At 54.7% G+C, this 24504-nt stretch overlaps 11 protein-coding genes across 11 annotated transcripts; 5 read left to right on the top strand and 6 right to left on the bottom strand.

Moving 5' to 3' along the window:
- Positions 1–254: 254 nt before the first annotated feature.
- CMQ_3791 (uncharacterized protein) lies at positions 255–1281 on the top strand (the record flags this gene model as incomplete). The annotated part of the gene is made up of 2 exons (XM_014319729.1): positions 255–353; positions 439–1281. The coding sequence occupies 2 exons, from the start codon at positions 255–257 to the stop codon at positions 1279–1281; spliced, it is 942 nt and encodes a 313-aa protein (XP_014175204.1).
- Positions 1282–1599: 318 nt separating this feature from the next.
- On the bottom strand, positions 1600–2798 carry CMQ_3420 (acyl-thioesterase; the record flags this gene model as incomplete). Its single annotated transcript, XM_014319358.1, has 2 exons — positions 1600–2460; positions 2514–2798. The coding sequence occupies 2 exons, from the start codon at positions 2796–2798 to the stop codon at positions 1600–1602; spliced, it is 1146 nt and encodes a 381-aa protein (XP_014174833.1).
- Positions 2799–6014: 3216 nt separating this feature from the next.
- Positions 6015–7541, top strand: CMQ_3661 (uncharacterized protein; the record flags this gene model as incomplete). Its single annotated transcript, XM_014319599.1, has 1 exon — positions 6015–7541. One exon carries the CDS (start codon positions 6015–6017, stop codon positions 7539–7541), a length of 1527 nt encoding a protein of 508 aa, XP_014175074.1.
- A 421-nt stretch (positions 7542–7962) lies between these two features.
- Positions 7963–8658, top strand: CMQ_3922 (uncharacterized protein; the record flags this gene model as incomplete). The annotated part of the gene is made up of 1 exon (XM_014319860.1): positions 7963–8658. One exon carries the CDS (start codon positions 7963–7965, stop codon positions 8656–8658), a length of 696 nt encoding a protein of 231 aa, XP_014175335.1.
- Positions 8659–8830: 172 nt separating this feature from the next.
- Positions 8831–9894, bottom strand: CMQ_3294 (uncharacterized protein; the record flags this gene model as incomplete). Its single annotated transcript, XM_014319232.1, has 2 exons — positions 8831–9606; positions 9660–9894. The coding sequence occupies 2 exons, from the start codon at positions 9892–9894 to the stop codon at positions 8831–8833; spliced, it is 1011 nt and encodes a 336-aa protein (XP_014174707.1).
- Positions 9895–10101: 207 nt separating this feature from the next.
- Positions 10102–10783, bottom strand: CMQ_3934 (uncharacterized protein; the record flags this gene model as incomplete). Its single annotated transcript, XM_014319872.1, has 2 exons — positions 10102–10551; positions 10766–10783. The coding sequence occupies 2 exons, from the start codon at positions 10781–10783 to the stop codon at positions 10102–10104; spliced, it is 468 nt and encodes a 155-aa protein (XP_014175347.1).
- A 1795-nt stretch (positions 10784–12578) lies between these two features.
- On the top strand, positions 12579–12926 carry CMQ_4051 (thioredoxin-like protein; the record flags this gene model as incomplete). The annotated part of the gene is made up of 1 exon (XM_014319989.1): positions 12579–12926. One exon carries the CDS (start codon positions 12579–12581, stop codon positions 12924–12926), a length of 348 nt encoding a protein of 115 aa, XP_014175464.1.
- Positions 12927–13428: 502 nt separating this feature from the next.
- Positions 13429–17435, bottom strand: CMQ_3405 (WD repeat protein; the record flags this gene model as incomplete). Its single annotated transcript, XM_014319343.1, has 4 exons — positions 13429–14991; positions 15220–16287; positions 16698–16963; positions 17261–17435. 4 exons carry the CDS (start codon positions 17433–17435, stop codon positions 13429–13431), a joined length of 3072 nt encoding a protein of 1023 aa, XP_014174818.1.
- Positions 17436–18333: 898 nt separating this feature from the next.
- Positions 18334–19578, bottom strand: CMQ_3887 (translation factor; the record flags this gene model as incomplete). The annotated part of the gene is made up of 1 exon (XM_014319825.1): positions 18334–19578. The coding sequence occupies one exon, from the start codon at positions 19576–19578 to the stop codon at positions 18334–18336; it is 1245 nt and encodes a 414-aa protein (XP_014175300.1).
- A 900-nt stretch (positions 19579–20478) lies between these two features.
- CMQ_3288 (aldo-keto reductase) lies at positions 20479–21542 on the top strand (the record flags this gene model as incomplete). The annotated part of the gene is made up of 4 exons (XM_014319226.1): positions 20479–20550; positions 20607–20617; positions 20680–20737; positions 20808–21542. 4 exons carry the CDS (start codon positions 20479–20481, stop codon positions 21540–21542), a joined length of 876 nt encoding a protein of 291 aa, XP_014174701.1.
- A 125-nt stretch (positions 21543–21667) lies between these two features.
- On the bottom strand, positions 21668–22003 carry CMQ_3946 (uncharacterized protein; the record flags this gene model as incomplete). Its single annotated transcript, XM_014319884.1, has 1 exon — positions 21668–22003. One exon carries the CDS (start codon positions 22001–22003, stop codon positions 21668–21670), a length of 336 nt encoding a protein of 111 aa, XP_014175359.1.
- Positions 22004–24504: the final 2501 nt, after the last annotated feature.

The following is a 24504-nucleotide window of genomic DNA, read 5'->3' as shown; positions in this document are numbered from 1 at the left end:
GGCAGCCAGGCGCGTCAGCCTTTTGTCCACAAAGGACTCGCTTCAGACACGAACACGGACTCTGACCACCGACTGACACCGGATTGGCATCGACGTTGACGCTTTCTCGACCTCCGAATCGATTATCTGCACCGCGTCTGTACAGATGATAGAGCCGAGTGGCCGGAGCTAATCTTGTCGTTGATAGTCCAGTGATTACGTATCACCTTTCCGATCGCTTCGTTCGGCGCAGCCGCTTCGCACGCAAGGTTCCAATGGAGTTCGGCGTGTCCAGACGAGTTGTGACCATCGCACTAGCAGTGCTGATTATCATCTATGTCATCCGGCTTACGCCAAGAGAGGCAGTTGCCAACGTGTGTTCAGACAATGGCTTTGTCCTTTTTTTTTTGGGGGGGGGGGGGGAATGGGGAATCGCCAGCTAACCGCTTCCTTTGTCAGAGAACAAAATCGTTTTTCGACTCGACTACCGGCGTCCTCAAGTCTGCGGCCGACAGCACGGCCGATGTCACCGCTGATGACGATCGTCCGGCCTTTCACATACGAGACAAAGTTGCTCTCCTGACCGACACCCAGTTCTCGCCTCGCACGATCCCGCTCATCCTGCACTTTCACGCCGTTCTTGGCCCCGACTGGCCCATCGTCTTTTACACCTCCGAGGAGACTGCGAACGCCCACCTGCGCAACGGTCAAAACGGTTCTGCCGTCTGGAACCGTGCTGTCGCCAGCGGCGCTATCGATGTCCGCATCATCCCCGACGAGTACAACATGACCACCCGAGAGGGCGTCAACGTCTACCTGTCGCGTCCCTGGCTGTGGCGCCAGCTGGCGCCTGCCAGCCACGTCCTCGTCTTCCAGACAGACGCCATGATCTGCGCCAACGCCCACCGCACCGTCGACGACTTCCTCGAGTGGGACTTTATCGCTGCGCCCCTGCACACCACCCAGAAGCTCTTCAACGGCGGCCTTTCCCTGCGCAACCGCACCATGATGCTCGAGATCCTCGACGAGGACAACAACTGGGAGGTCGAGACCGCTGCGGGCACATGGACTCTCGGCGGCGAGGACATCTGGTTTTCTCGCAAGATGGACCTGCGCGGTGCCCACCTGCCCACCTTTGACCAGGCCATCAAGTTCGCCTGCCAGCACGAGTGGCACACCAGCCGCGAGAAGGAGCCGCTCGGTTATCACAAGGTCCACAAGGTAGCCCAGTCATCACTGCCCGAAATCACAAAATGGTGCCCCGAAATCGCCCTGGCAGCTCCGGGAACGCTGGCCCAGTGAACTTGCATTGAAACGGTATACGAGCGTCAAGTTCAGGCTGCTCGGCTGGCCGAGCGTATCTTAGCATCCTATTGCATTGCGTGTTTTTGTTCTGGTGAGCTTCCATGTTCGCTGCATGTTCTCGTCATTGTATATCGTAAAGGGGTTTCGGTTTCTGGTCTTTGGTTACGGGCAACACCACCGGTGTGCTTTTTAGATGGTGGTCGATCTCTGGGCTTTTTTAGGCACAGATCGGGATGGCCTTGTTTTGTTCTGCGGAATATGTGTGGCAATAAATTATACATACATTTGTTTTCTCAAGTCATACTCGATCTACCATTAAAGCTTCCAGCTTGCGTTCAGTCCTGCCTCTTCGTGCGCCGTACAGATCCCGTCCTGGTACTCTGTCGCCACGTGAACTCCAGAGGGACTCCAGATCTTATTCATCACAATGGCTCGCCCGGCAGCTGCCCTCGGGAAGCACACCTCTTGCACCCACCAGTGGCCCAGATCATCACCGGCACCGTGACCGTCATGATACGCCATCACGGCAGATTCAACATTGGTGTGTACAACGAAGGTGTTGCTAAGGCTAGCCACCTTCTCGTTCAGAGCAAAGTTGAGATTGTTTGCCGCCATCAGCAGTCCATTGCGGTCCGCGGTATATGCGTGCACAAGAACGTGGCTGTCTGCCTCGACAGCTGTCTCGTGAGGCAGTGGTGCCAACAGCCGATAAAGGATCAACTCGCGCTGCTCATGCAGAGGCCGGCCTTCGTTGTACGGCCCCATCTCAACCTTTTTCATGTCGGCAATGGGAAATGTGCCGACTATGTCGCGGCGCCCCATCACGGCCAGGATGACGTTCATGTCCACGGGTGGGCTTGGATCCCAGCGGGATGGCAAGCGTGTCTCCAGTATCGAGGCAAACCGTTTCTGCACCGGCGGCTCTTGTCGGTCCTGGCCGAGGCTGTGCGGTTGCGGCTGGACGAAAGACACGACAGCCATAAAGCAGACCGGGCCGAGGGGCATATTCGCATCCGCTAGAGGGAAAGGCTTACCGAACAGGACGGCGCTTGGCTGCAGTGGCTGCCGGGCATCGACGCGAGCTGTGACGAACGATCGGCCCCGAGTCATGACGGTTACATTGTAGACAAAGGGCCGGTCATGCTTCCCCTTGCTGGTAAAGTAGCCATGAATTGTCTGGCTCGTAATGTCAGGAGGGCAGGAGATATCGATGAAGCACGTGGGCTTACATGAAGGCCGGGAGAGGCACCGTTTTCCTTTCCCCCATCTTCTTCCCCTACCGTCTTGCATACAGCCAAGACGGACTGCGAATATACATGTCCACCAAAGGCGGCATCGTGGGCTCGGAACTGACCCGATCCGAATGAGCTTCTCAGCTCTTCGAGGTCTAGCCCCGGAAGCCAAGCACCTCTTCGTGACATGAACCTCCGGCCACCGTCCGCCGTAGAAAGTGGGAGCAGTTCCATGGCTTCCTGGAAGGCTAACCTCCGATGATGTTGGTCCGAAGAGGCCATTTTGCGGATAAGAACAGCACGACTCCTTTGTGAAGCACGATGGATACCAGAAAAACAGAGTGGAAGGACCAGAGTTCAGAGTTAATCGCAATGTTAACATCCCCATCTCTGTCGTTTTGCTATACCGCTTGGCAAGCTGTTAGGCTGTAGAGCCGAGGCACTTATGCACGTGATACTCCAACGTGCGACAGTCAGCAAGCACGTCTGTTAAATACGCAGCAAGTCCAATAAAAAGTGCAATCTGCACAGAACAAATCAGACATTGTCGCTCGGGCACGATTCTTTCAAGGCCGGAACTGTCAAGATGCAACCGGGATAATTCACAGCGAGATCGGCACCTGTCCGTCATCCTCGGCTTGGGCTCTAACCACCCATGCCATTGCTCACACGGTGTCCCTACTCGTTGCCCGGTCCGAAATGGACATAAATCTAAAGACCTCGCTACGATGAGGTTGGTCGAAGCAGCAGTTGAGCCTTACGGAGTACTGGGTGGACCTTAAAATGCGATATTCGTCTATCATGTATTGCAACAAGGGAATCTGCTACCTCTTATTATGCAATATTCCGTCATTGTTGGAACAAGAATGTGTTACTAATGAAGGGTCCTGGCGATGATGGAAATTACCGCGAAACTCGTAGAAAGTAGCAATTTCAGCGGACCAAGAAATGGACAAATGCAAGAAAATTCGCTCTTTTCTCTCGGAGGACGCCGAATCTCTGATACAAGTCTAGCGGCTATTGATCAGGATGTCTAAATGTGCGAGTATCATACTCGTAGAAGTGGGGCCCTCTACTCCGTCTTCACCGAGGCTAGGTCTGAAGGTAAGGTCACAGGAGCAGTAAATCAAGGCAAGTGACAACCGCCACGACCGCCTAGATGATTTGTTAGAACGTCACTGAGTGCAGGTGATTACCGGTGATTGCCCAGGTGAGTGCAGCTCCCGTTTGAGTATCTTGAGTTGATGAACGCAACAAAAGGGCAGAAGTCAAATAACGCGTACGAGAATATGTGTTTGTCAGCGAGGCGATTCTCTGAACTGGTGGCAAAAAAAGTGGACATTCCTCTTCAGGGCTGGACTGGACGAGGGGAATGGCGGAGACGAGTACAAAGTGACGCGTGAAAAGAAAGAGCTTGTCCGCACTCGTACGAGTTACATGTGGTCCGCTTCTGCTAGCCTGTCGGATGCGTTGGGCATCAGCCAATGCCCTGCGCCTTCAGCTTCTTTTCTTGTTCTTTGCTTATTCGACCTTTTGCCGGCGACTTGGCCACTTGGAAGAGAAGCCGGGTTCCCAGCACTAGAACATGGGCGCTGTACTCCGTACGGAGTACGCACACAGGCATCTGGAGTCTGAGTATGGTTGCAAGATCACGAGTGCCTCCGACTGGTGCTCGTATACAGTACGATGCACGCAAGTACACGTTTACAAAGTACTCGTTGTCGGGAAGGCTGTTCGCATTGCTACGCTAGCTCACGGATACTTCCATGTGCTCTAGCACCGTCGGCCATTGGAGCGCTAAATTGGCCAAAATGGGCACTGACGCTAATACGGAGTACCAATCGCCTTGCTCTGGTGGCGTCGAGCACCGGCTTGTTTAGCAGGCGAAGAATGCGCTGATGAACAGGTGGCGACGCTGGCGACGCTTGGCCTACAAGTAAGATACGAGTACTTCGTAGTCCTGCACGTATCATACGGAATCTCTGAACACTGACCGAGTACGTGATTTTAAAATTGTGTAAGTACGGAGTACGTGCATGTCCTTTGTTCTTGCTTAAGTAAGATACTCGTAGCCGAGATTTTACACCATGAATTGATGTATCTCGTTGTACCGTACTGCTCGTACTGCCTCGTTGTCGTGCAGTGCGCATATTCATACACTTGCAGGCGTGCAGCACGGGGAATTTCCGGGGTAGGCTTGCGGACACGTCTCATCGCCTGTGCACATCACGGACGCGAGCGCTGGACATTCTGCGTGTTGCTGAGGTATTGATTGGCAAGCAAGATACGAATGTACGGAGTACAGGGCGCAAATACGAGTGGGCACCCATACAATCGCACGGGGTACGAGTACGGGCAACTTCACGTTGCTAGAGTACTCTACGGAGTATATCTTTTACTCAGTACGGAGTACAAATATGCACTGCAACGAAGTGGGGCCACGGGGAAAGAAGGAAAAAAGAAGCAATGAAATACCTCTGTTTTCTCTCGTGTGGAGGGACGATCACTGCGATGGGATTGCCTAAATGGGGTCTGCCTCAAAGCAGGTGTTGCCAGCGAGTTTGTCCAGCTGATTCGTGCTGGACGGAAAGGTTTCCGAGACTGGATACTCGCTCTTGCCTCTTGGCGCAGCGCCCTGCCAGGTTTCTAGCTGGTGTTTCGTCACGAGGCAGGCGCGGTCGTACCTGATACGAGCGTCGGCTTCTCGCTATTACCAGTATTGGGCCCTGACCGGCTCTGGCCGCGACAAGCATCCTGGGCATCCTGGCTATGTCCATCCCCTATTCTTTCCCCTTGTTCGAATTTACGCATCCAACCCCCCGTCTTCTTCCTCTTTCGACTACGCCGTATTTTTATTTTGTCGGTTGTCTCCATACCAGGTTCTCCTCGACTTGCTCGGCTCCCTACTATGTACGATACGTTCTCGTGGAGACTGCAATTTTTACCAAAAAAAAACCCCAGTCAATCTTACCGACACATCTTACCGACACAGACCAGAAGCCCAATGGAATAACTTGGTACGGAATAATTGTACTCACTAACAAGAAGCACCTAGATTCCGTGGCCACACACGCCACCCCTCCTTTTAATAGCTTTCCCGATCTCCCATCCGTTCTCGTCCGTTCGGTCGAGAACATGTTGGTTCTCGAACATTGAGCCTCTGCCTCCTAGCCTGAGGAACATGCATGCACAGCCAGTGCTTACGCTCTACGATTTTTTCTCAGACTTACCGTCGATGATGCCTGGGGGTAGTGTTGCCTCCCCCTTCACTCTCTGGTGTCTCTGATTTTGCCGGTCTTCTGGATTCAAGACCGCCAAATTGTTCGCAAGTTGTCCAACACGCCGCACCTAGCAACTTCAAGAGAACGTCAGCCTCAGAATGACTTAACCCCACCACGGCCTTTTGCTGTGTTGGGGCGCTTTGTTTCTACGTACGGTTTGCATTTGGTCGGCAACCAGTTGGTGTAGCTCGCTTTCGCACCGCACAGAATACGTGTCATGAGCGACGCCATGGCTGCTCAGGTGGACGCTTTCAGTCGGAAACCTCTGGAACCGTTCAAGCCGTGGCTACGCCGCGACCTGCCGTCCGGAGATGAACATAGAAGCAGGGACGGCGGCATCTTCTCGACCATTCGCCAAAGGGTCGAACTATTGCCGTCGGTTCGGTTGCCGTCTCAGCCGAGTGGCCATCGCCAAAACATGCGGTCTGAGGGCTCTGAGCCTTCATCGTCGTCTCTCGCCTTGGTACCTGACGGGAATGCTGCACATGCTACACAGGTTTCGGAAGGGCCGGTTCGCCCGCAACGATCACCATCCCAGAATTTTGGCTCTGGCAATGCGCTGCCCGTCTGCCCGTCAACGCCGTCTTTGAGGCCGCGAACTGGGCCGCTCTCTGCCAACTTTCCATTTGCAACGTTGCAGTCAGAGGAGCGGCCGCGAGCAACTCTGAAGCGGCGACGCTCCGTGACAGACATCGACGGCCCAAATACAGCGGCCTTGTGCTGCAAGAAACGTCGGCTGCGGCGCTATCTGGTCACGTCGCGGCTCTCGCAGCCGTTCTCGCAACCGGCAACCCACATCCTCAACCGGGAGTCTGTTGCTTCAGGTGATAAGAGGTTTCTGAAACTAGCCGCTATCATCAATGCCCGTCGGATCGTGCAACTTCCGTTGCCTCAGCGCGCGGCCTCTTTACAATCCCCTTCCCCATCTCCATCAATCGCATCGGCATCATTCCTATCGTCACCACCCGCATTTCCCCCTCTCTTTCCATCTCCAGCCGCCGGTTCGACTTTGATACCGGTGCCACACCCGCCTAACCCGGGCGAAATGCTTCGCCGGCTGGCCATGAGCAATCGGTTTAAAAAGCGGGTGCTGGCAGAGGCGGCGGCTAGTCGCAAGCTGGCTGGTCTGCCACGACAACAGCTCACAACTAGCACATTCATGGCATCCTGGCCAGCCACGCCGGCGCCGCTGCAGGCATTGCTGACTACGTCGTCAACAGCCGCAACGTTTCATATGGCTGCTCCTCGCCCGGCCCCATCCTTGCTTGGCACAAACCCGCCATTACTCACTACCGCAGTACGTGCACGGCTGGTAGAAGCCGCAACTACGGACAGTCCTCAGGCCGCGCCACTTGCCAGCAGGCTGGCTCTGAGTCCTTCGAGCAGCCGGCCTGCAATGATTTCCCCAGAGACTTTGGTCCAGCTTAGCGTAGACAAGACAGAGAAGCTGCAGAAACCTGCGACCCAAGTGGCTAAAAGCCATAATACCGTGGTCGATGATGCCGACGATGCCGGCGACGACGTCGAAGACGAAGCCGAAGACGAAGACAGCGATGGGTACTGTGCCTTTCCGGGGGACCAGAACGAGAGTCGGTACGAAGCAAGTGACGACCCAGACCCGGACGACGTGTACTCAGACTTCAGCGTTCTATTTCAAGGACCGGGAGAGGACTCGGACTTTGGCGAAGAAGGCTTCGACGACTATATGGATGAACTGGACGGCATTGCGCACCTCCCACGATGAGGATGCATGGTGCATTCGTATTCACAGCTCTCCACCTCGCAGGACAGAGTTTAAAGCCTAAATCAGAAATAGCACGACACAAAGACAAGAAGAAAAGAAACGATACAGAAAGAGACTAAGGACCACAAACAAGTGCACGTAGCCTGGGCATACCATCTCGTTCCCGAGCAGCAGGCCGTCTCAATGTTTCCTCGCTACCCTTCCGGCGGACGATGCCGATGCCAGCAGATCTGCCTGGAGAACTCTCTGGGAAGCATCACAGCCTCGTGAACCTGCGCTGTGGATCCTAAAGCGCTGCCGCACTTTCGCGCTAAGACCGCGATCCCGTGATTTATTTTTCTTCAAACCCTGCCACGAAATCCCGCTATTTCTGTTCCTGCTGCGGTCTGTCAAAGACGCCTTCCGCCTGACCAAGCCGACCATGGGCATATCCGTCCGCAAGTCCATCGGCTGGCCTCCAGAGCCGCACAGTGAGCCTACATCTACCATTGTCTTAACGTCACCAAAGTGCTGGTTTGTCGATGTCCGCGTCCTCTCGCCTGCCGCGACCGACAGCGGCCATGTCGTGGATATCGACTGGGCCTTTGCTGGCATGTCCTCCTCGACAGGTGTGCGGTCAGTCTGGCGCCACTGGGTGGATAGCCGCACTGAAAATGCCGCGTCCGTCACGGATGAAGGCGACTGCGAGGAGCTGCCTGACGGAAACTACCTCGAGAAGGGTGAGATGGTCAACCCGGCCACCGGAAAGATGGCACCTTACGAGGAAGTGTGGATCGACGTCCAGCCAGTGGCCACATCCCCTTCTGAGGTCGGGGCGATGCGCTGTGTGGTGGTGCAGCTGCACGACGATGCTGCTGGAACGCGAGGCGTCGTTGAGCGACTGGGGCAATTCTGCCAAGGGATCGTGCGCACTGCCGCAAAAGGCATTACGGTAGAACGCTGGCAATGGACGGCCGACAAAGGCTGGCAGCGCACCTTTCGTCTCGGGACCGGCTCGATTCCGTGTCAACAGCTCGTGCACGAAACAAGGCTGCTGGAAGAGGGCGACATCTTGCATGACAATGGCCATCTCTGGACCGTCATCGAGACGGCAGCCGTGCGTGGAGGAGGCCACTGAAGTGTGGGCAGGAATGCAGCGAAGCCGTGTATACTTCAACTACAGAGGAGCAGCAACGAAGAAACTAAATGACAGCAAAACAGCACAACAGCATACCAGCACACCCAAAACAAGCATGTATGCCAACATGAAAAAGACAGATTCAAGTCCATCACACGTCACATAGCTGTGCCTAATTGTCACTGTCGCTGGAGCTGGACCCGAACAGGTGCTCGAGCGTGCCCAGTCCCTCCCAGCCGATAAAAGCGGCGCCGCTGTGCAGGACGTTCCACAGCTCGGCCGGCGAGGCCCCGGCGTCTACGTTGTCCACGCCAAAGTCGCCCACGGCCGTGACGCCGGCCACGAATGTCAGTGCCAGCGTGACCCACGCGCAGGCCTCGTCGGCCGCCGTGCTTCCGGGCGGCTGGCGAAACTCAACGGTGCCGAGGCCGGTGCCACAGCCAGCAGACTTGGGCAACATGCCGGAGAAGTCCCATTTAAATGCTTTTCCGCGCACGAAGTCATGCTTCTTGCCATGTGCCCGTCCATACGCCGAGCCAGCAGGGAACAGATTGATGGCCTCGACCACGGCGCGTGTTGCAGACACCTCGCCGGCCACAGCGGCAGAGTCGACCGCCGCGTCGATGATGGAAAAACAGCTGTCGAGGCCCTGCTGGTCCCGGAAGGCCTGACTGACGCGGTTGGACTGGCACCAGTACGTCGACGAGGAGCGCCGCACGGTAGGCGCAAGCCCGTCTAGGGCTGGTTCAAAGTACAGCACGGCCTTGGCCAGCAGACCGAGCTCGACCGTCGACAGCGGTGCCGGAGTGGCCGACACATGCACGTGCGTGCTGCAGTGCGGCGACGCAACCACCATGAAGGCGCCATGGACCGCAGCAAACACGGCGTCAATGTCGCCAGCCCAGTACCAGGCTGCTGGGTAGACGGGCGAGACGAGCTCAATGCCCCCTGTCTGTCGTGTCAGCAAGCGAACGAAAACAGAGCTGGAGCGAGATACATACAGAGATTGTTTGCCGGCTGGCTGGGAATGGTGACCTCCTGCACGATGGACCACTCGCTGTAGTTCTCGGCCGAACGGGAGCCGCCCTCGTTGATGTGGTTGTTGATACCGGCCTTGAGCAGACGCTTGCTGACGTCCTTGGCCAGCGCGCTCCATGAGCCGTACGCCTTTTTGCGGCTGCCCAGGAGGAGCTCAATCTCGACGCCGAATTGAAGCGAGGCCGCCTGGCTGCCCATTGTCGTGATGTGTGGAAGCTGGGAAAAGAATATGCAGAGGAAGACAGAGGAAGGGAAGAGTGACCTAGATAGACAACGGCAAGATAGAACAGACTACCGGAGATCACAGCCTTCGAACTGGAAAAACGAAAACCACACAGCTCTCCATTCTCCTCATGTCGAGCTATATATGCACACCTCGTTGCTAGTCTAGCCGCCTCGAGAGCATCACTTGGTCCGTCGTTTCGTGTGAAGCGCCAGAGAGACCTCCATCAGCTGTGATGGCCACATCTCCCAGCCAGCAAGCCTGCAGTCGAAGACCCGAGGCATGGCTCTTGTCCAATCGACCTCATCCGGGAACAGACGGCCGGGGGTGACGGTGTCTGGGATGTGCTTCGTGTGCATGGCCATGCCAGTGAGAGAAGCCGTGGCGGCGTATCGCGACGCAAGCAGGCCAGCACGCCACCCCCTCGTTTGATTTCGGCCTTCCTCCACCACCGTGTGTCTCAAGAGCCTCGTACCAAGGGCGTCACGCTCTGGGAGAGCGAGAGCCTGGCTGGCCTCCTCGGTCAAGGCGTGGAGCCGGTCGGCTTGGTGGTTGGCTACAAGGAGTCGATCCCACAAGGAAACAAGGGGAGGCTTGATAGCAAGTGCAATATCAGAACGCCAGTATTGGCCCTAGCCCGGGGTCAGCACGAACCCACGATGTGGGAAAAAGGATAGTCAAAGCTCCGCTTGTCTACTCCCCCCCTCCCCCCCTTGCACTTGCACTGCCCCTAAGCCCTCCCCTCCCTCCTTCCCTCGTCCGACAACGGCGCCAGGTGTGTGCTTGGGGCGGCTTCTCGGGGGGGAAGCAGTCGTCGCATCTGCGTCAAAGCCCTGGTTAGCATACTTTTCGGAGGACGTGCATGGTATGTGTGTGGGTATGGGTAAGAGAGAGAAAGACAGATTATGTGTGAGTGAGGCGCGCGCGCATGCACACAGACATGTGGGAGCGTTGCTAGTGCTGCTCAGGCATTACTTAAGACACAGATGCACCCAGCTGCTGGTGAGAGATAGTGTCCAATCTGTCGGCCAATTCTTATTTTCCTGCTAGCCGTTGCTAGGCTCTGTCCAAGGCAAGGCCACAATAGCCTTGAAATACCAAGCATCGTCGAAAGCTCGCATCACCGGAAGATGTACAGGCCAATTGAAAGGGCGGGTGGACCTTCATAGCTATACACAGGGAAGAGTGGAGCAGTTACACAAAGGAATTAGACCGGCAGAGCCTCATGACGTGCCTGAAATGCCGGATGCAGCTGTGCATCATAGCTGCAGCTAATGGCACTCAACCGGCTCCATGCAGCGAGCCGTGCTTTTTCGAAATCTCTGACTGAGTGCAGATGCAGCAATTGACAGTGTCTGCCCTGTCTGTGACGCCTTGCATCTCCATAAGGCCAAACAACAGAATCAGGCCCCTGCATTGAACAGCTTGGGGGCCAAAATCCAGATGGGATGGCTAGCTTATGGGTCGGTGTGTCGGCAGTGGGCAGAATGCGACGTCTAAGCGCCGGCCAGGAACGAGCAAGTCTAGTCAGCCCTCCGGAAGCGGTTGGACAAAGAAACACGGGGATGCGTGCCGTACGAAAAACGAACAGTTTGCGCACTGCTTCTGCAGATGCACGGCAGGGCAGGCATCCGTTGATGATGGACAGAGCCCCTGTCAGCAACTTTCCCCTGAATGGGGGTGGGGAGTGCCCTGTGCCATTTGACGAGCCAGCCTAAGAAAGGCAGCCAGTAGTGCGTTTCCGCCTTCACCGCACACCTTGCCGCGTACCTGGCTGTCGATCTTCAACGTAGATGCGCACCAGACAACTCATTCCCACGTAGCCTTCTGGCAAGGAGGCAATAATCCGTCAGCCATTGCAAGCTCGGGCTGTAGCCGCCGGTACCATTAACTGCAGATGTATAGTAGATTTCGGACGTTGCCTTTCCGACAACAAGCTGTAGCGCTTTTCGTATGGAGGAGTTGCGGTTTTTGACAGTTACTGGCAGCGCTAGAGAAGACGGAAAATGGCAAACAGCCAGAAGACTGGGGAAATGGGCAAGGCTGGCCTTCCTGGCTGCAGCTTGCTGACAGATTCCAGACCTAGCTGCGCACGTAGTACGTAGTGCCCCCTGCAGCTTGGTTACAAATCAGGCCCGGCACTTGCGACCAATGAGGTGGTCGCAGACTGACGCCATCACCACGCTTGCGCCTTCGCTCCTTCTCTGCGAAAAAAAAAAGACAAAGCAGGGAAGTGGGAGAGCAATGCTCGTCGACCTGGTAAGAGTCATCCGTGAATAGGACGTCGACGGTAGCAAGCAGACGACAAGCTCAGGTTCGCCTCCTCGGAACAAGGCTGGATGGAATCTTCGTCTGTTTTGGCGAGCTAGCACCATCCTCGTAGCAAGATTCCAAATCCCAATTCAAATCCCGTATCCCGTCCGTAGCTTGGTGGGGCGGCTATTTAACCCCGACGAGCCCAACTTTTGTCGGCACACATTGCCTCACAACTTTTCCAGCTCAGTATACATTGAATCATCACTCCGCTAGAACAGTTCGTCTGTCATCGTCTTTCCGCCTGCAGATATACAATTGCTAACTACCTCCAGAAGACAGCCCGCAGCATTTAGCACTTACCTAATCACAACTCGCCTCTCTTCTCCACACCCTACCACCGAAAATGGCTGTCACGCACATCGAGTCGCAGGCACAGTTCAAGGACCTGCTCAAGTCCACCAAATACGTCATTGCTGATTTCACTGCCACGTGGTGCGGTCCCTGCAAGGCCATCTCCCCCTTCTACGAGAAGCTCGCAACTCAGCACGCCAAGAAGGGCAAGCTGGCCTTCACCAAGATCGACGTCGACGACCTCGCCGAAATTGCTGAGGAATATAGCGTGACCTCAATGCCCACCTTCCTTTTCTTCGCCGACGGCGAATTGTCCAGCGACTTTAGCAAAGTCCTCGGCACGAACCCAAAGATCCTGACCGAGAGAGTTGAGGCGCTGGCTAAGGCGGCCAACGAATAGGGGCGTTGAGATGGAGAGAAACGAAACGGACCAACAAAGCCAGACCTTTTTATTCTAAACTTGTTTGGAGACCGCTTGCATAAGCGCTGCTACCATGCTGCGCATGAAATGCTTGGGACGCATGTCTTGCTGGCTATGATCTGTTCCGGATGATATAGATGATTGAACAAAACTGATAACTATTCTCTCGCTAAATACGTGACGCAAGTGTTTCTTCAATGCTGAAAATGCAGGCAAAACTTAAATACCCGGTCGTCGTGTGAAAGCGGCCGTCATACAACATCAGTGTCTCCAAAATGGGGAGCCACTTGGAGGAAACATCTCTGGAAGCCGCCACCGGTCTCTAAACTCCCCGCCAAGCCCATCCTATGAACAAAAACGTCAATGATTACAGCACCAAAAGTGGTGTTTGTTTCTCGGAGCCTGCTGCTTCGGAACGGCACCTTCTGCTTCGTACTCCTATACAAGCTCGTTGTGCTCTGCAAAGAAGTTCGCTGCATCCCTATCCGGACACAATTCTCGCAGCACCAGCATCAGCATCCTCCCGGCTGTCTTCGCCATCGTCAGCTGCCTTACCGCATCGGCTACAGTGCAGCAGTTGTCGACCGCCGATACGCCGCGCCTTGAACTCTCGCCCTCCGCATTTGGCACACCGCATCTCAGTACCTTCGGCGGAATCGCTCTGGTCGTCTGCGTCGCTGTCGGAACTTGTCAGTTCTGAGCTCAGCTTGCTGACGATAGAGTTGTCCCGAGTGTATGGACCGCGCTCATGTTTCGGGAGGTGCAAGAAACTATTGCTCTGGTCTGAGTTCGTCTCTGTAGCACTGGCTCGTGTCGTCGCTGGTGTCAGGTGCTCCTGCCCGCTGCCCGAGGCTGCCGATCGCCGCCGTAATTGTTTCTCCGACAATGGTGTTAGGCCCTCAGCTCGGTTCGTCCTTGTTTCTCTCGTCGTCTCTGCATGCGTAGACGAGTCGCCATCTGTTGGCGTAAATGACTTGGCAAGTGGCGACTTCGGCATAACCGTCGTGTTGCCAAACCCATCGCCTGACTTGTCACCACCACTGTGATGGTGGTGGTGGCCTCCAGAGTCTCCTCCAGAGCCAGTGTTCCCGGTAATCGACGCACGTAGGTTTGCAATGCCCTTCCACTTGTTCAAGTTCCAGAAGCTGTAACTGGCTCCTGCCGGGTCCAGTCGCAAGGGGTCATCGTTGTCCGAAGGCCTGAACGAGAAGCTAGGCGCTGGTGGGCCGAAACTGCGGTTGTCTGCTTCGGGCTGGGCACCCCCTTTGTCATCTCTATTTTCTTTCTGTTCCAACCATCCAGAGCGCGAGGCTGGCGGTAGTGAATTTGGGTCTTTGGGCTGCATTTTGGTCTCAGTTACAGTTGCGCCTTCGGATAATGTTGATGTGCTCGCGAACGGTTTTTGATCCGCCAGCTTTAGACTTGCCAGAGACCTGGTTGATGGGCTCGTAGAGTTCTCCTTTGTCACCAGGGCCGTCGATTGTGCAGTCCGTGGCAAGCTAGTGCCTGCATACGGCTGTTTTCGTGCCTCACTTGCCAAGCCACCAGGGGCACCCATCGGCGTGTGGGTAACTTTGGTCGGCGAGATAGATCGCTCACTTCGAGTAGGCGTCGCTGTCAGGGGTGTTGTGCGGCTGTCATTACTCTCGATATCCTGGCGCCAGCTGATGATGCGGTCTGAGTTTCCTGACTGGTTTGTGCAGCCGGCAGCTCCTGGGGGGGAGATTACGTTCACCGACAGCTGTGGTTGCGTGAGCGATCCCCGTCTGGAGCGTGCTACGCTGCTCATGCTATTTCGCGTGATAATGCTGCCATTGCGTCCCACGAGTCCGGAAGCAGTCAGCTTGCGGCTGAAGCTCGACCCTGTCTCCCAGCTTTCATGCTTCCTTTTATTGGCTGCGCAGTCCTGGCGGAAGACTTTGATGATGCCCGTTTCATCACTGGTCACGATGATATTTCCGTCGTAGTGCGTGGACCTTGCGATGTACCCAGGCGTCTCCTCTGGTCGCGGTTTGGGGACTGCCACAGATCGGGTTGCATCGTCCTGATGAAGGGTGTGATCCGAAAAGCCGGACTGTGACGCGATTGATTCCTCCACGGACATTAAGGTAATAGATGGTGGGTTGCAGAGATCATAGATAGGGTCACCGGAGCTCCCAAGCAGCTGTCTTGTTTTCGTCGGCGCAAAGATAGCAGTGGTAACCATATCGCTATGGGCATCGAAAAATTCGCAGGGTCGTCTGTCTTTAGAGAGCGAGTCTGCCATACTCACGCTCCACACAAAAGCTTTGCTGTCTTCGCTGCCACAGATAACATACTTGCCGTCGTCGCTGAAGCTGGCGCAAAGCTGAGTAGTGGCATGCTCGTGGCCCTTAAACTTGCCGTCAAGCGTCTTATCGCGCAGGTTGTATACGCGTACACGCGAGTCGGTGGAAGTGATGAGAATCTTAGCGTCGGTGTCCCTTGAGCCTGGCGGCACAATGGATACGATGCCTGTTATCTTGCTGCCCTTGGCGTTGCGACCTCTAGATGAGCGCACATGCATCTGCGACTGCGACCTCAATCCCTCCGTGTCGAAGAAATGGCAGTATCCGTTTAGTAGGCCTGCCATAGAGACCTTTCCGTCGGGTGAAAAAGCCACGGCTGTGATCATGTCTGGAAGTCGGGTTGAAAAAGCAATGCTTTTGTCAGGAATGCTCCAGAGGCGCAAGACGGCGTCAAGACAGCCGGCGAGAAAGAAACGGTCATCCTTCGGGTGAAAAGCCACCTTGCTAACGAGTTCCTTGTGCTTGAAGGTACACAGACACTCGTGGCGGCTGATATGCCATAGCCGCACTGTTTTGTCCATGGCTGTGGAAAGGAGAAAATTGTTCTTGCTCCAACTCAGGTCCAAGATGTCGCCAGTATGGCCTTCGAACTCCCGAATTGGCTTTTCCAGAAACACTGGAGCGCTGAGCCGCTCGCCCAAACTGCCACTCTCAATCTCAGCATCTTCTTCGGTGCGCCGGTCTTCTGCTGTAGCGATGACAGCCCAGACACGGACGACGTGGCCGCGGCCGCCGGCCGCCATATATTTCCCGTCCTTGCTGAATTCGGTGGTCCAGACAGCACCTCCAGTAGTAGCCCTCCGGCGCGCCTGACTCGACGTGGATATAGTGACCTGGGGCATTTTCGTGCCAGCCGGCTGCTCGAGTGGTCGCGTTCCGATCAATTCCTGGGCAAGAAACATGCGGTCAAACTCTCGTGTCTTCTTATCGTGGGCTTTGACCCGGATGTAGCGCGGTGGTTCCTTGTGATGCGGAATGAAGCCACCGCCCGCGCCAGCCATGAAGGAGAAGACCTGTGCATTGGACCCTTCCGTGCGTGGTTCACCACTCTCTGAGGTGTTATCACTAAACTCATCTTTCTTCTTTCCTCTCATACTCAGACGACCGAGAAAGCCTTTGCTACAGCACCATACGTATCAGCGTCGTAATCACATGGGCGGCGAGGGGGATGAGAGGCTGGAGGCTCTGTAATCGTACCGCTTCTCTCTCCCCGCATCGGCAGCTAGTGATGGGTGCCTAGCAAAACTATCCGAGTCTGGTGGCAGCAATCCATCTGGGACCGGGCTTTCTGGTCTTGATGAGTGGCCTCGCAACCTGGAAGCTTTCGATAGTTCAGCCGTTCTCATATAAATATGCTAGTCCAAAAATCGGCGAGTCAGCCCTAGAGCCCTTCTTCTGGAACAGGACGTCTCCATATCCATACCTGCGACAATGGATCAATGGATGTGTTGCCAGGGCTGCTCGACAACGGGGCGGACGGGGCAGTAGGCGGCAAAGACCGGGTGCAGTCGGCATCCTTGGTTGTAGCAGTACTTCCTCTTGAGACCCGGGAATTTATGCGTGATGTCAACGGTGGGGTGCTAGATCTCGCCGTGGCCTTGAGAGACTCAGTACGAGTACTGGGACTGCGCGTCCAGTTCCCCGGGTTTGCAGCTTCAGGATCGTCAGTGATTCTGATTTGTTCCCACTCTATGTAGGCAGATAAGAAGAAAAAGGGCAAAAAGCAGTACTCCGTATGGGGAACACGTTCCAACCACCCCACTTGGACAGACGCCAAGCCAGGAAGGCTATACTCGCGCGTGCACACTTGCGCCTGAAAGCTTTTAGAGATATAATTCGGTATAAAGAAGCTGGAAGCGAAGAGGAATGTGGCTGTGAAGTGGCGGCATATAGAGAAGAGCAGACGAGAGTGTAGTTCAGTGTTAAGCACTGCGAAGGCACAGGGCAGGCGAAGCAACAAGAACGCAGTGATTGTGGAGAGCATACCGTCAATGTCAGAGGCAGATGGATCATCAATGAGACTCGAGCGAAGCGTCGGAGTCGCAGGAATTGCCGACGAGGATGGGGAGCTTGGTTCGTTGTGGAAGCTGGCTGGCTCGGCCTTGTCCCTAGCTGGACGGCCCGGTATGGACTTCTTCAGGACCCCGAGACCGGCCTCCATATTCCATTATGTGCAAGAGGCGAATAATGCTGCTACTGTATGCGATTCACATGTGGTGCTGTTTGTGCCCGCCTGGTGGCCAGACGACACGGTTCTTCCACCAGTCTGAATTTCTTCGCTAAATTTGCTTCCCCAGTCTGATTCGCTGACGTGCTGTCCCGGTGGACGGAAAGAGGAGAGGGTAAAATGGTGAGGGGCCGTTGACTGAGCTTGCAGCCTCACGCGTCAGTCGTCGGACGGAGCAGGCAGGCGTGATATGGGACAGGATCGTACGACGGACAATAGAGAGTGCCGGAGGCCGTGGCTTTCGCGCGGGACGCTTTCACAGCAAAATGGGAGGTTGAAGAAATAGAAGAGGCTTGGCGCGCGAGGGATTGCGCGCAAAGGAAAATGATGCGGAAACATAGCGATGCAGAATGGAGCATCCGAAGTTGCCGTCATTTGTCCGTTCCTTCCCTGTTCTAACCGGCCATTCGCTGGGCCCGAACCCCGTCACTATTTTGTGCTAGTGCTAGTGCAGAGGTAGAGCCTTGGCATGTGGGCTCGCGCTCGGGCTCACGCTCGGGCCTCGCAAAGGTCATCCGTATTAGTGCTTATCTGCAGCATGCTGTTCCAGCCCGCATGAGGATGATCATAGGGCTGGTGTCGCCCCCTTGCGCCAGTTTGTGACGAGATGATGTGGCAGTCTTCTCGGTGAAAGACGGCCTGAGGCTGCAGAGACAATTGCAAGATACGTATGTAAAAAGGCCCCTACTATCATATGCTCACCAAAACCAACGCGGTAAATATCACAAATCTCCCTGTTTACACATGCTAGTAAAAGGCCGCCTGGCCCAATCCCATAAACGCCTCGCAACGCTTAGGCTAAGCCTTGCTTCGTTTCGTACTGAAAAGTGTTTCATATCAAAAGATCGGCAACCGCGTTGTCCGTGGCAAAGGTCTGGTTACCATTGCTCTCGCCTACGTGGCTGCCGACCTCGTTCTCGCCCTCGTCCTCGTCGGCGTCCACAATGGGATACGTGGTAATGACGGCGATGCCGCCTAGGCTTTGCAGCCGCTGGCCACTCTCGTGATCGCTGCTCAGTATTTTGGCCTCGCCGCCGTCAGCCTTTACCTTGTCCACAATTGCCACATAGCGCCGTCGTGTGGCCACGTCCAGGCTGCGAAAGAGCGAGTTGATGATGAGGAGCATGCCGCCGCCAGCACCTACGGCGCCCTCCTGCACGGCTTTCTCGACCGGGCGGACGCCATATGTGACACGACCGTCGTCATTTCGCAGCCGTTCGAGCAACTGGTCCACGGCCTGATTCTCGGAGCGGAACTTGGTGTCCCGCAGCAGAGCAGCCACCTCCGGGCTCTTGAGCACCTCGTTGAGCGCATGCACTTTGCCGGAGCTCGAGTGCACCACGACAGCCTGTTTGGCTATTTGCTTCAACACCTTGTCGCCGCGTGCCTGCGCCTCGCCGAGCATGTACTTGCGGAAATTTTGGGCCGAGAAGCCTGGACTGGCCAGCAGCAGCAGGCGCTCGGATGAAAAGTCAATGGAGCGCAGTAGGGTGTCGAGCATCTTTCCGTAGAAGCGCAGCACACCGGCATCAACCTCGCTGGTCTCTGTCAGCTTCTTGGGCAGCGAGCCGACGACATGCTGTTTGACCAGCGTCTGGTAGTCGGTAATGAGGCAGATGTCGGCCTGGCCCTCGCCCATGACCACTGCCGCCAGTGCTCCCTCGCGGTCCTGACGCACAGCCTCACGCAGCTCCTCTGTCGAAACTGTGTCCCAGCCGTGGCTTTTCCACAGCACAAAGGGGTGGTGAAGCTCGAGATCGAGCGTGTGGCGCTGGCCCTTGGAAACGTAGGGGTTGTCGGCTACCACCGAGCCTGTCACACGCAGCGACGAAACAACCGGGTCGAAAAATGTCGTCTCCACGCGAATGATCAACTCCGTGTGCACGCGTCTCTTCGTGGTTGATCCCGTATCTGTCACATCGACCAGGTTGCGAACGGCGTGTGCTTTGATAACATCTCGTGGCTGGATCAGGTTGTTGGCGTGCCACATATCTTCTGGTTCATCTGGAAGAAGGGCAATGAAATCCTCGCCGATAGCCTTCATCTCCGCCGTTGACTTTGTCTTGACAATTTGCATCTTTGGCTGCTGTATGGCAATCACGGGTAACTGCTTCTCCGCCTAAAGTCTTGGCCGACTCAAAGTGGGATGTGAGTTTTGACTGCGACTTTTCAAGCCCCGCAATGCACCAGCCAATGGGATTACAGGAGTTAGTCGGCTGCATTGTGCGAGAACTCGCCTCGTGGAAAGGTCAGTACGCTTAGATATCCTTATGACGGAGACGGGGTACAACCGGAAACATCTGTTCTACAGTGGCATAAGTATACTACCACAGTTCAGATGCGTACAGAGACCTATTCTGGGCGGTTTTGTATGACTTATAAAGATGCTCAATATTTTCTTTGCTAATTAAGCTAACGCGCTCTACAACAGCTAGGCAGAGTGAGCATTGATAGGCCGTTTCGCCTTTTTTTGCTAGATGCCTCGAGAACTGAACGATTGTCGTCAACGTGAAATTGAACCACGCAGCTGTTGCTGTTGTTCTTGTCAAACTTCAAGACGATAGTGGCGAAGCGGTATCTCTGAACCCTTGCTCTTAGTATGTGCTACGTACCGACGGATTCTTCGCTCTTCGGCGAGACTATCTTACCGGGCCACACAAACGACCCAGTGAACATCTAGCCGAGCGTCATCTTGAACATTCGCAAATACCCGCAGCATACTAAGGCCAAGCGCATTGCTTTAGGCTTAGCTGTTCCCGTGTGGCGGGGATTGTATGACGCCTTATTTACAGATATGAAGCAGCACAATTGATAACCCATTCTTAGAATGATTAGAAGAATATGGAAAACCATGGTCGATTGATTAGTGGGGGTAATGGTTGATTTTCAACGGCAATAAAGACTCCCCTCTTCCGCATGTTTCCCGCCGGGCTTCTCACTAAGAATTAAAGTACATTGCGCAGTATATACAAACAAAATGACATCTCTTACCCTCCAGTCTTCTTTCAAGCTCAACAGCGGCTTTGAGATCCCCCGCCTGGGCTACGGTGTAGGCGACTTCCTGGGTCTTGCGCAGTGCTTTAATAGACAGCTGACATTTCGCAGTTGTGGCAGACGTGAGGGCCTCTCCTATGGGTGTCCACGCTGAAATACACCATTCGTTAACCACCGGTCACAGGCCCAAGGACGTCGCTGAGGATGTGAGCAGCAAGTCGTTCGAGTACGGCTACCGCCATGTACGTATATTGGGCCCCGTTCTATACCTAACCCCTCTGCTTCTCTGACTAGAGCAACCGCCCCATCTAGATCGACTCTGCTTCTGTATACGGAAACGAGGCGGGCTGCGGCGTCGCCATTCGCAACTCCAAATTGTCGCGATCCGATATTTTCTTCACCTCCAAGGTGCCCCGCAGCGGCATGAGCTATACTGCGGCCAAAGCCCAGGTAGAAACGACGCTAAAGGAGACCGGCCTCGACTACATCGACCTGATGCTTCTGCACGCCCCATACGGCGGCTCCGCCAACCGTAAGGGCGCCTGGAAGGCCCTAGTAGAGGCCGTAGAAGAGGGTAAGGTGCGGTCCATCGGCGTGTCCAACTACGGCGTGCACCACCTAGACGAGCTTGAGAAGCACATTGCCGAGCTCGAGGCTGAGCGCGGTGGCAAGGGCAAGGGCGGCTTGTTGAGCGTGGGCCAGTGGGAGATCCACCCATGGCTAGTCCGCAAGGATATTGTGGAATGGAGCAAGAAGCGCAACGTGGCTGTGGAGGCATATTCTCCGCTGGTGCGAGGCGAGCGCTGGGGTGAGCCGGTGCTGAAGAAGCTGGCGGAGAAGTACGGCGTATCAGAGGCGCAGATCCTGGTGCGCTGGAGCCTGCAGAAGGGCCAGATCCCACTACCTAAGAGCGTGACCGAGTCGCGCATCCGTGACAACGCTGACGTCTATGGCTTCTCTCTGACCGACGCTGAGGTAGACGAACTGGCGACGGACGAGTACAAGCCGGTGTGCTGGGACCCGACGGTGGCGCCCCTGGAAGAGTAAACGCTGCTCTTTGCTCTTTGCGGCTTCGACAGACGGATGCCCATGTAGTTCGGTTCACATACGTTGATTTATCTCACAGAAACACATACTGCAATCCGTATCCCTTAAGTGTCTGTGTTCCTTCTTCATTGTGCCGTCTTTGGTCCGCCTTGCTGCTGCCTGGGCTCTGGCAAACAGCCGTACGCCTCTTCCATGCGCGTAAGCTCTCTGCCTACGTCCAGGACGATCAGATTCAGCAGTTCGAGCTCCTGCTTTGTATTCTTGATGTGCTGCAGCAGGTTGCTAAATCGCACCTGCACAATGAGCTTGTTTTCAAGCTGGTTGATGCTGTGGTACGAATGCGTGTGCGGAGGCGGAGGTGGCGGCTGGCCTGAAATGACAGCTGGGCCGAAAGCGTTGGCTTGCGGCGGCATGGATGCGGGTATACTGAATGTCGACATGGACGGCTGAGGAGGGGGCATTGTCATGGCCTGTTCTCACGGAGTTGTTGATGCTTCTTGGCGGTCTAATGCCTGGTTAGCAGATGTGGCGCTACTTGGTGTGGGGGCTGTACTTGCTAGAAGGTAAGATAAGTGCACTGAAAGATAGGCTGGAAAGAAGGTCGAAGGTGAGAAAGGAGCTGTTCCCAACGACCAGATCAACAAAAAAGCAAACGAGTTGTATTAAAATTAAACGGAAATTAAATGCAAAAACGCTGGCTAGCAGACGCGCAATTTGCCTTCGCGGCGGTTGGCCCTTCGTGTCGTACCGCCCACTGGCTGACGCAACAAACAGCCCAGAACATCTGCTATAATAAAAAAGCTACAAGGAACGGAAAGAAGAGTAATTGTGCTTATTTTTAGGCCACAATCAATACCATTTCTAAGGGCTTGAAAGCAGCTATATACACTTTGTAGCAGTACTAGATTATGTTTTACAGTTTATTGCAGGCAGCTGCACATAGCTGTAGTCATCAACGGCCTACTCCTTATAGCTTCCAAAAACACTCCTGCTGCCGATTGTCGCATCTTTTCCCCGCTCATAGCAATCTATAAACATATGTAGACTGCCGTATAGACATCTGCGCGACTAGGACCTGCTGTGAATCGCCTTTGACAAGCTAGCATCATCTCCCAGTCATTTCGGTTTGGATTGGAAGAAGCTATAGATTCGTGTCACAGCCACGGCTTTAGCCATTGAAGACACTGGTTCTTGCTTACTTGGTCGTCAGAAACGATGCGTTTATTGCTCTTAGACTCCGGATTTTTACTCCTTTTGCAGTTGGTATCCAGCTTAGCTTGTAGCTTTGTATTCCTTGACTTGCCTGTCACTGGCCTCTGTTAATCTGTTCTGGCTTCCTTCGAGTCTGCACATTTCTCCGCAGACCAACACGTTTTTCTAGAAATGCTAGACTACTATTCGCTGAGGTGGTGGGCATAAACTCCAGTGGACAGATGCTTGACTCGCGGAGTGTAAAAATGTTCTAGAGGGGGGAAAATAAATCACGACGACAATCTCAAGGCACTGCTGAAAAATACATCAACATGTTCGACGAGCTCCAAAATAAAAAGGCTACATAAATAGCAATACCAGTTTGTCCCCAAGAACCATGTTGCGTTTACTTTATCTTGTTACACCTTTCTAATGCATACTGACCGTCTCCAGACATCGGCTAGACAGTACGGAGTACAGAAACTGGTATGAGCCACAGCCCTGAAATATATACAAGAGAATATATCTCTTGCAAAATTCATCAGCCCAGAAGTCGGCTGAATTTTCGGCCTTCTGAAGTTATTTAAGGATCCAGGAAACCAGATATGGATGCCAGCCATATTCGCAACAAAAAAATCGAGCAGAGCCGTGCTATATCGGCCAATGCAGCACTTCGACTAGTGCTGACAGAGCAAGATACGCAGATTCGCAGCCTCGAAAACACTTGAAACACGGAAATATGTCCAAGCGAGCATACGCGAGTACTCCAATAGACCGTCGACGTGCTGGTAAAGATTGGACGCACGAATATCAGGTGTTTAATGAGAAGCTCGCGCTGCTAGTAATCAGAGGCCGTGCCGAGAAACGTCCGGAGGCTTGTAGGCGCAGACACCCCCTTTTTTCTAGACGGTTCCAAAGCGAGCATCGAATCAACACATAGAGGAAAGCCGAAATGACCGGCCTGCACAAAACAAGTCTCCCTTAGCCCTATATATATTACAACATCTCCCGTCAAAGGCCAGATGGCGATGTGCTCACGTTGCGACCTCTCCACCCTGGACAAGGCTACTCTCCTACGAACCGGGGCTGGCACTACACAACACGATAGTGAAAAGCACATATTTCCGGCCGCTTTGACCCACATACAGCTCTATGTAGTGGCCGTGACGGTACAGGTGATAAGGCTGGAGCTTTCGAGCTGCCACAGAGCATGCATCAATCCCGATATATGGGGTAAGCACCAGCTCCGCTGACGGTGACGGCGACGAAGATGGCAAGGCTGCCGGTAATTTTATATATCTAAATCCCTACAGCGAAGGGGAACAGAGCGAGCGGGAGCAACGACTAAGCTGAGACATCAGAATCGCGGAATACAGACGGTAACCAATGTAATACTACGGTACATGGCGGCGACGACGACGACACCCTCCCGATCACAAAGGAACATAGTTCGCTATGCCACACAGTGCCTGCACTGGTCACGGCACCGGCCGATCGTATGAGTGACTAGACAGACGCCCATCCTTGTGGCTGCATTGGGCCGTGACCTACAAGCTGGCCCGCACAGTCTGCACGCCGGCATCGAGGCTGCAACTCTGCGCAACCGCATGAGTGGTACTCTGAAAGGTGCAGCTCCAACACGGGCCTGGCCCTAAATTCAGGCTAAAGCTGACAATGAGATGTTGACGGCCGATGCCTGGGTCACCCCTATTATATTTAGAGGCATGCTTACCGGTTAAGCCTGATCACACTACTTCCGTTGCTCTGCCGT

The sequence above is a fragment of the Grosmannia clavigera genome, assembly GCF_000143105.1.
Source record: "Grosmannia clavigera kw1407 unplaced genomic scaffold GCSC_113, whole genome shotgun sequence".
Taxonomy (NCBI): domain Eukaryota; kingdom Fungi; phylum Ascomycota; class Sordariomycetes; order Ophiostomatales; family Ophiostomataceae; genus Leptographium; species Leptographium clavigerum.
The sequence above is the reverse complement of the archived record's forward strand: the minus strand, read 5'-3'. Positions and strand labels throughout refer to the sequence as shown.